The sequence below is a fragment of the Manacus candei genome, unplaced genomic scaffold, assembly GCF_025592945.1.
Source record: "Manacus candei isolate 608988 ecotype Guabito, Panama unplaced genomic scaffold, ASM2559294v1 h1tg000047l, whole genome shotgun sequence".
In the NCBI taxonomy this organism is placed as follows: Eukaryota; Metazoa; Chordata; class Aves; order Passeriformes; family Pipridae; genus Manacus; species Manacus candei.
Genome location: NW_026138095.1, coordinates 7,557,248 through 7,567,274, shown reverse-complemented (window position 1 = coordinate 7,567,274; position 10,027 = coordinate 7,557,248). Strand labels below are relative to the sequence as shown.

General features: G+C 49.6%; 1 protein-coding gene across 1 annotated transcript in view; it reads left to right on the top strand.

The window, feature by feature from the left end:
- Positions 1-1,059: 1,059 nt before the first annotated feature.
- Positions 1,060-10,027, top strand: part of UBE2O (ubiquitin conjugating enzyme E2 O) — a 61,915-nt gene continuing 52,947 nt past the window's right edge. Inside the window, exon 1 of the mRNA XM_051797864.1 lies at positions 1,060-1,437. Within this exon, the coding sequence (XP_051653824.1) occupies positions 1,060-1,437 (378 nt within the window). The remainder of the gene's footprint in view (positions 1,438-10,027) is intronic.

Genomic DNA, 10,027 nt, shown 5'->3' with positions numbered 1-10,027 from the left:
CTCCCAGCAAAGAGCAGTGCCCAGTGCCAGGATGGGCCCCCATCTGTGCTTAGGGAGATGGATAAAGCTGTGCAGCCCCCCATCATTGGGGAGTGGGAAATGATACAGTGCAGCCCCCCCCCATCATTGGGGCCAGGGGTTGATGCAGTTCAGCCCTCCAATCCCCAGGGATCAGGGGATGATGCAGTGCAGAGGCTCCCCCATCACTGGGGTCTGTGGGGTGATGCAGCACAGCCCCCCTATCCCTGGGAACGATGCAGAGCAGATCCCCCCCATCACTAGGGATGATACAGTGCAGCCTCCCCATCCTTGGGGATCAGGGCACGATGCAGCAGAGCTCCCCTATCCCTTGGGATCCCAGGATCCCAGGACGATGCAGGATCACAGGATGATGCAGCCCCCCCACCCCTGGGGATGATGCAGCCCCCCCATCCCTGGGGATCATGCAGCCCCCCCATCCCTGGGGATCAGAGGACGATACAGTGGAGCCCCCCCCCATCCCTGGGGATGATGGTCGGTGATGCAGCGCAGCCCCCCATCGCTGGGGCCGGTGATATAGCACAGCACCCCCCCAGCTCCCTCATCCCTGGGGTCGGTGATACAGCTCAGCCCCCCACCCCTGGGGTCGATGGTCGGTGATACAGCTCAGCCCCCCACCCCTGGGGTCGATGGCCGGTGATACAGCTCAGCCCCCCACCCCTGGGGTCTATGGCCGGTGATGTCGCTCCCCGTCCCATCCCTGGGGTCGGCAGGATCACCCCCCCGAATGGATCACACCCCCCCTCCCGCCCCTCCCTCCCGGTGGGCGTGTCCTTGCCCGGCGGTGGGCGTGTCCTTGCCCGGCGGTGGGCGTGTCCTTGCCCGGCGGTGGGCGTGTCTTTGCCCGGCGGTGGGCGTGTCCCCTGTCCCGCGGTGGGCGTGTCCCCTGTCCCGCGGTGGGCGTGTCCCCTGTCCCGCGGTGGGCGTGCCCGTCGCCGTGGCCCCGCCCCCGGGCCGTTACTTGCGGCCCCTCCCCCGCCCTCCCCTCTGCCGGCCGCGCGCTCCCCGCTCCCCGGCGCCATGGCGGAACAGCCCGACGAGGGGGCCCCGCCGGCCCCGGCCCCGCCGGCCGCCGCTCCCCCCGCCGCCCTGCCCCTCTCGGCCGCGCCCGGCGGCTCCCAGCGCCTGCTCTTCTCGCACGACCTTGTGTCGGGCCGCTACCGCGGCTCGGTGCGGTTCGGCCTGGTGCGGCTCATCCACGGCGAGGACTCGGAGGAGGACTCGGAGGAGGGCGGGCGCGGGGCCGCGGCCGGCGGGGCCGCCAGCTCGGGCGGCTCCGAGTCGGGGGGCCCCGGCGGCGGCGGCGGCGAGGAGGGCCGAGCCAGCCCGCTGCGGCGGGGCTACGTGCGGGTGCAGTGGTACCCGGAGGGCATCAAGCAGCACGTCAAGGAGACCAAGGTAACCGGGGGGGGGGCGGCCCCCGCGGCCCTGGGTCCGTCCCCGGGGGCGCCGCCTCGGAGGCCTCCCGGGGCAGGGCCTGCGCGGCCTGCGGGTGCGGGGCCGGGTGCGGTGTCGGGTGCTCCGGGGGCTCCCGAGGAAAGGGGGTGGTTGCTCCCCCTTTTCTCCTCCCCGTGACCCCCGTCCTTGCCCGCTGTCCTCCGGAGGGTGAAATCCTGTTCGCTCCCTTCATCGCCCTCCTTCTGGCAGCCCGGCATGGATGCTGCTGCTGCTGTGTGTGCTGGTGCTTTACTGGGGCTTCCTGGCATAAGGCGAAGCCTGGCTGTGAAGGTGATTTGAGCGAGCTTCCAGACCCGTCTTACTTGCTGGGGGATGTGGGCCAGTGTCTTTGCCTTTATTGCACGGTGTCGTCATCGCCTGTTCTAGGGGAGTCAGCAGCCGAGCAGGGGAAACCTCCACTGGATAAGGATTTCGGCAGGAAGCAACCATGGTTTGGATCTGCCCTTGTTTACGTGAGCCCTCACCCCTTGCTGATGAGGCATATGTAAATCTGTGACCTCTTAATTATATCTGACGAGCCACAGGGTGTAGGTCTGCGTTGGACTATTCCCACTTCCCAAAGTTGGTCTGGCGTGGGGTTTTAGCACGGGCTGACTGACAGTTTGGAGACAAAAGCGGGCGAGGGGGGCACTGTAATGGAGCACAAAGGGGCTGCCAGGGATGGGCGTTGCATCGAGCAGAACCAGGCGCCTGCACTGTCCCTGCAGGGTCCCTCTGCCCCTCTGGAGTGGCAGAGGGAGGCAGGAGCCTTCTGGAGACCCGTCTGCTTTGCTGTTTCAGAAGTGGCTCCGTACACCCTAGGAGAGAGGGGAGACTGAGAGGAAGAAAGGTGTGTTGCAGTCCTACAGGCATCGCTAGGATTGCCAGTGCTGGCAGAATGAGCTAAATTTAGGTGGTAGTGTCATTAGACACGTGACCAGTTGGAGATAAGGAAAATGAAAACAGGTATTCAGAAAAGATACTGCTACGTGACTTATTTCTACCTTACAACAAAAAAAAAAAAGCTTATTTTCTCCAAAAGATCCCACGATTCAATCACTGCTCCCTTCCAGTAAAATCTCCGTGTGCTGTTGCAGCAAAAATTTGTCCCAAGTTGAGTGTGGTTTTCAGCATCTAAACAAAGCTGCCTCGATTTGGGTGAGTAAACACAGATTTAGTTGTTGCTGTGGGGTTCCCAAATCCAGAAGCATTAGCTCTGACTTCAGTCACTTGGTAACTGTACCCTTTGCAGTGATAGAAAAAGCTGGACTGGGGAGGATCAGAAATCAAAGACAGTTATGTAAATAAACTGTCTATCTTTCCTTTTTGTGATCCTGCTCTGGTGTAGTTGCTTTTACTGCTCAGGTAATGGACCCCAGGGAGAAGTTTCCTGAGTGCTTGAGAAATTTAGGTGTGCTGCTATTGATTTTTTCATTTGAAAAGCTGCCCACTAACAAAATTGAGAGGCATTGTGTACAGTCTGCACTGCAGCTCGGGGTTGCTAAAAACAAACCTGACACCATTTGGAACATGCAGTTGGACCGATCGTGGTTTCGTTGTTACAATCGGGTTTTTTAGCTGTCCGCTGACCCAGCCCTTTTGGGGTTACACCAGTGTGTGAGAACTAGCCAGGTAAGCCTGGCATGCTTATCAGTGTCCATGCTGGGAGGGGTAAAAACCATAGGCTGTGGTTGTCCTGGGTCTAAAGTTTCTTGGCTTTTGGGTGCTGTTGCCTGAAGATACATCTTTTGGCTGTGACTGACTCTCTGGCATCTTTGGCTGTGAGATTCTTTGATGTCCTTAAATATTAACCTGTCATGGTCACAATTAAACCATGGGCTCCAGAGGGTGCTTGTTGTGCCCTTTTATTTCCCTGAACTCTTAATTCTGAAATGGGCAGAGGGTAGAAGTGCTCATGGGGGCAAGGCTTTCATGTGCCTATTTTGTGTATTAGGTCCTGCTTCTGTGTGGAAGGTGCCTTTCCACCTCCCGTTTGTCAGGTGCTTCGAGATCCACAAACCCTGGTGCACGCATTGGATAGAGTGAGTGTTGTAACTGAGGGACAAATAAAAGTTGTTGCAAATTTTGAGGCTGGTGAAATTGCACCTTCGGCTCCCAGTGCAAAGGTGAAAAGCAGCTTTCTGTACCCAGTTATAATCCTTGAGCTTTCCTGTCTTTTCTTTAAACTATGGACAGTTAATTTTTTTTTTTGGCCAGGTAATAGGTTGGCCAGTCACTTTTGCTGTTGCTTCTAAAAGTTCAACACTTGCTGTTGCTCTTTCCTGTTGGGAATGGTAGGCAGGATGCCACTTAAACCCAGGCACACAATCACTGATGTTAATCAGTAATAGAAACTTTCTCTTGAAACAGAGCTTAGCAGCTGGTACAAAGCCCCACCAGCTCCTGCAATAATTGTATATCTGAGCACATTCCTGCCTTTGGTTCCCCTGTTGATGGTCATTAGCAGTATCACAACAGTGATGTGAATAACAGAAGAGCCAGGATTTCTTACCCTCTGGCTCCTCATGCTCCTTTCCTGCTTTCCATGACCGTTTAAAACACTGTTGCTGAATATTGTAAAACCCAAGCAGGCCTGAAAGAAGAAAGCTTCCCTTTCCAATTATATTTGCCATCCATGTCTTGCCTGACCCAACAAACCTGCAGAGCAGTTTCTCTGGCTGGCTAAAGCCATATCTCTTCTCTCGTGGTACTGTTTGAATGCTCAAATGTAATTTGGAATGCAGATTGTAAAAGTACTGTGAACTGGTGTTAACCCCTGATGATTTTTTTGTGACAAATTAGCAGGAGTACTTGAGACCCAGCTGAATTTTAATTTCAGGGTTTCTCAGCTGTAGTTTAGCATTCCTGCTGCACACTTGAGCTGCCTTTGGGAACTTCACGGAAGTGCTCAAACATATTAGGTATTAGTCAGCTTCGGGGACTTTGAAACGCTGCTGCCCTTCCTCCTGCCTCTCACCTGAGAACCCCAGAGCTCTCTGCCACCTTTCATTTTCACAAAGCCTGGGTGAGGCAGCTGGGGGAAATGGAAAGTGCAGGTGTTGTGTTTCAGCACCTTATCTGAAGGCCTTCAGTTCCCAGTTCCCAGTTCCCTGCCTCCAGCTCTGTGCCTGCTTCTGGGAGCCAGGGTTTGGTGTGCTGCTGTGGTACACAGGCAGTGCTGATTGATGGACACGTAGAGACCGTGGAGGTTTGCCTTGAGAGTCAAGGTGCAATTCTTTTTACAGTTTTTAGAAGCCTTTTTTTAAGATCCAGAATACAGTTGGGTTTGGATGACTTTCTTACCACATTCATCTTTGCTTCACAAACAGATTCAAACTCTCAGGACTCCTCAGACCCAGTGGCTCATAAACTCATTGCCTGGAAATTATTTTGATGTTATCTCCAAAGGACTCTCTATGAATTCAGCTCTGCTTCATCCCACACAGACCTTCTGTTCCTTTCCACCCTTCGCTGCTATAATTTCTTGACCTCAGATATTCAATCAGGAATATATGGCTGCAGAAGAAGTTTCTGAAGATCCTGAAGGTCTAGGTTTTCCCTCTGTCCCTTCACAGCCACCCAGCCCTCACTGCTGGGATCCCAGCCCTCCAGTGTGTGCTCTTCAGATGTTAATCCTAGCTAGTGACTCCATGGAACCTAATTGCAACTGAGGGGTGAAAGCAGCCTTAAAAATCTTCCATCTTCAAACCTGGTAAAACATTGGCTGTCTGGAAGTGCTGTGATGCAGCGTGGGTACATTGCAGCAGGTGAAGAGGGACAGCAGGATCCTGCTCAGGAGCTGTGAGGAAATGCTGCCACAGTGCAGAACTCTAGTTTTGTTGCAGCAAACAAATTCCATGCCCATAAATCTATTAACAGTGGGTTTTGCTGTGTGAGGAAGCTGTATCTAACCCTCCTCATGCATCTGACATTTCAGTTAGTCTCCCAGGGGGGTTCTTTGAAACCACCTGATGTTTGTAGCTGTTAGAGACAGAAAAGGCTTACGGGAATTTTTACAGTTCTGCGTAAAATAGAACCGATTAATGCGTGACCTTTCCATCCTGTGAGTATCCATTGCAAGGTTAGGTACCCTTGAGTCAATTCTCCATTTCACTTTGATTTGTTTGGCTCTTGTGATGTAGACTTGGGGATCATCATTAATATTTTACTGCAAAAGTGGAATCCGGCTCAACTCGCAGTGTGGAAGTCTCAGGAGTACTAAATAGTGTACTAAATAGTGTACACTGTTACTGCTTTGTGTACAGTTTGCACAGTGAATTGGTATTTCAGGAGTTGCAAGTGGCCATCTGGGCTAAGCCATTTATTATAATTATTCCAAATGTAGACAGGAGTGTTATTTTTAAAATGGATGGAGCCTGTCCCCCAGCAGGCAGTTTTTGTGACACACTTTCTCCCAAGGTGCACTCCCTTCCAACATGCTGGCATAGCTTAAAAAACCCTAACTAAATTAGTAATGCTTTTAGGACTAGTAAACAAACTAATGTGCACTAAAAGCTTTAGAAGAAATCAATCAATGCCTGTGACAGGCTTTGAAATACCTGTGTGAGTGAAACATTTTGCTGCAGCTTTCACATACAAGTTCTTTCTTTGCTGATGTGATGCAGCTCCAGTGCAGACTTCTGCAAAAAAAGTGACTTTAAGCAATTTTAAAAAGTTTCTTATTTGGCTGAAAATTCTTCATTGGAGTTAAATGACAGAAGGTTTGACAGATAGTTTTCAGGGCAAGGTCTTGCTTGCCCATGGCGGCTGTCCTCAGCTCCTCCCCTGTCTTCAGAGAAAGGACATTATTTTTAATGTTCAATATCTGTGTTGGTGCTGGGAAATAATTGGTGTTTGCAAAGCTAAAAGCCTCTTCTCCTCTGACTGTTTAATTACTTGGGGGATTTCAAAGGCTCAGAAGGTGATGACACCTTCCTAAATGCTACTTAGGAAAAACCTGCCTCATTGTTTCCACTCCACTGTTACCTCCCACCACGTGCAGGGTCTTTGCCCAACACACCTCTGCTTGGGTAGTCCTAATCACAGGAGCTGATACTTTAAGATGAAGCCTTTGCACTTGCTTTTGAGGTTGTCAATCCTGATTTTCCTGGAACTGAGAGATGTGAGATGATGGCTTGGCTTTCTGCTTTTTGTGTAGTGCTCCAGAGCACTTGACCTGTAACTCAGATCAGGCTCTACCTTGTGTAGCTGGTGTGTTCCACTCCTGAGATCTTTAGATCTGTGGCAAGGTAGGAGAATGCTAACTCCTGGAACAAAAAAAAAAAACCCTAGGGAGACTGTATGGTAATATTTGAGCTTTTTTCCATTTGCCCTTGCAGCTAAATATAAGTGTGCATTTTTGTGACTGAAACCAAAATATTCTGCTAACTGGAATTTATGAAGTTAACTTAAGCTAAAGCAAGTTTCTCTTGATGGCAGTGCCCTGGAACTTTGCAGAGGTTTCTCTTTGACAGATACTGATAGGATTTTTTCTTTCTGAATGTTAAATGTTCCTGTGAAGGGAGCAGACTACGTGGGGGGTAGAGCGGTAATGATTGTAAGAGGTGATTACAAACATCAAATACTATGAAAAATGTGTGGTTTTCACAGTAGAGGTGGTGAAAATTGCTGATTACTGTAATAGCTGCAGCATGGGCAGATGTGCCTGAGTTTCAAGTTGACAGGTGTCTTTTTAGCTTTAATGCTGTTTGCAGTCTGTGCAGACTGAATTTCAGAGAGAGTCCTGTGCCTGCAGAGCACACACAGCCCAATTTCGTGCAGTTTGGTGTGTTATGGGCTCAGATGTGTTGTTGGATAGAAGGCATCTCTTACTGTGCATTTCAGGGTTAGTCTTACCAGCCTCAGGCATTTGACTGCACATCTGGCAAAAAGAAAGGTATGGAGTTGTGTGTCTGCTGTGCTTTCTGCCCCAGCCCTTGGGAGAGCCTGGACTGGGCTGTGGAAGTGACCCAGGTGGGAATGGTGAACGTTTACTGGGCTGAAATCTTCAGAGTCTGCTGTAGATGGGAGCAAACATTATTGGTGGTGGATGTGGACTTGATAACTGTATGTTGGATGTGTGCCTGTGCAGGAGAGGTGAGGGGAAGTACAGGTCGTGTTACCTTTGTTTTCTGTTGCTGATGTTAGGATTTAAAGTGACTGAATGGAGAGACAGATCCCATAAGCCACCTGCAGATGGAATTCCTCCCTCTTACAGAACATGACCTGTAGATCGAGGCTGAAATCGTGGGTTGAGAGTAATCAGATTTTCAGACTAAGAAATCTGTGCCTCTGTACACCAGACGTTTTGGATTGTTTTGAACAGAAATTACACCACTTTCATGCTTTGTTCAGCCTTCTCCAATGGTCAGGTGCAGGTGGCAGTTCAGTTCAGGTTACAGGCAAGACTTAAACTAAATAGCATTGATGCCTGTATGTTGTAAGCTTAAAATGTACACCGTGTGCCTGCTGGTCTGAAATTTAACAAATGAATAGTTAATATGTGTAAGTGGTGTCTAGAGCAGTGTCTTGAGGATCCCCTCTAGTTTTGGTGGCTTTTTTGGACTTGCTCCCTCTGTTAGCTGCTGGCATGGGGTAGGAGTTGCTTGAGTATACAGGGGGAGCAGGTGGAAGCCAAGACAGAAAATGCTTTTTGTGCACATATGCTGAGATCTTGGAAGTGGGACATATCAAGCTACACCTTTAAATAGTCTGTCCAGTTTTTCAAAGGGTTTGAACAACCTGCTGATGTATGTTGGATGCTCTAGGTAGGTGCTTGTTTGGGATTACAAAGCTGAGGTTTTTTCCATGCTTTTGCCGTTTCCTTTAAAATTGTGACCTCTGTTTCTTTCCTCAACAGCTGGTGCTGCAGCCCTCTGTGTGAAAGGATGGTCATTGTGGAGGCTGTTGGTGGGAGGTGAGACCAAGGACTTGCAGGAGAGGACAGGAGTACTTGGTATCTTACTGTAGCTTCCAGGCTAGGAAAAAATTAAATTCACAGGAGCACATTAGGAACAAGGAAACCCTGCTCAGCCTGCATTTGCAGTGGTATCACTTCACAGCCTCTGGTTACAGCCTCTTGAGTTGAAGAGAAGCTGCACAGCCATGCCCCTGGTCCATTAAGTGGGGTGGGTTTTGTACAATAAAATTGCAGCAGTGGTAACATGGTTCTGTATTCTGCACACATCAGACACAGCCTCTGTGGTTTGTTCTTAGCACTGCCTGTGAAGCCTTCAGCTTTTCTGCTTGTGAGGGAGGGGTTTGGAGACCGACAAGTGAAGAGGGCTATTTAATCACCAGCTGAAAAGATCAGGAGCTTAAGACTTTTAACTGGGTTTTTTTAGCCCAAAGCTGGGAGTTCCTGGTGCCTCATTCCTGTGGAAGTGACTGGGTAGTTTTCATTTGTCAGTGGATGATGAACCTTCTGCTTAGTGAAATACATTAATACTGTGAGCTGGAATTAGTTCCATCATGGCTGATTTATTTTTTTACCTGCTTTTGAAAGGATATAACTTCTTTGAGAATAAACGAATTTTGCATGTGAATCATTTTGGTTGTAAGAAACGGTCCTGCTTTTCTGCTGATAAGGATACTTAGCAAATAAGTAGCACTTTTCATCTTCAAAGCATTTTCTGGGCTCTGATGTGGCAGTGCAGTGTTGGAAAGGTGACAAAAACTTTCCCCTCAGGTGACTCTGGGTAAGACAGCCGGAGTTAGTGCTGCCAGGTGGTGTTTTCCTGGTGTGTGCTCAGTGCCTTCTCTATTTCACCCTTTCCAGGGCTGGAGAAAGTGAGTTGTCTGCTTGGTGGAAAAACTTCTGATGTTCCTCAGTTCAGTTACAGCTACGGATTTCTGTCTGGGTAAATTATTCTCCTCCAGAACCACAGTGCATGGGTTATTTGGCATATGTGTGAAATGGGATGCTTGGGAATTTGGTGACTTACTGTCTCACTTGGTATTGTGAAACTCAAGTTTGAGTTGGTTATACTCGTGTGAGGAGCTGGTCTGAATAACCCAGCGTTTTTTAAAGTTAGTTTAGGTGTAAATCTCATGAGTTGAGGATTTTGCAAGGCTGGATTAGAAATGTAGTTAGTGAAGAGCAGCCCAGGCTGTTAATTTAGTCTGTGGTGGTGTTTCTAGAATCAAGTGGGTGTTTCAAGCCTCTTGGCTCATGATCTGTTAAAGAACTGGTCCTAGATCTCAGTCCTCAGTGAAATTGTTGGCAGCAGCTGTACTGAAGCACAGTTGGAGCTTGAGTAGCACTCTGATCACCAAGGAGCCTTTGTATTTTCCTTCATCCAGCCCTACTCCACGTGCCACTAAAATGGTCATTATGTCTTAACCTGCTGCTGGAGAGGGGTCTGAGGTGTCAGCCCTACAGCACTGGGGGCTTCTGCCCATCCCAAGTGCCCTCACACCTTTACTTTTCACTATTTGAGGTGTCTGTGGAGCACTGCTTAATATTTTTGTTGAGAGTTCATCAGATTTCCAGCAAGGCCCTGTTTGTCTTTTGGTTTTGCCCTTCTTTCTGCTTTTGAAGATAAAAGTTGTG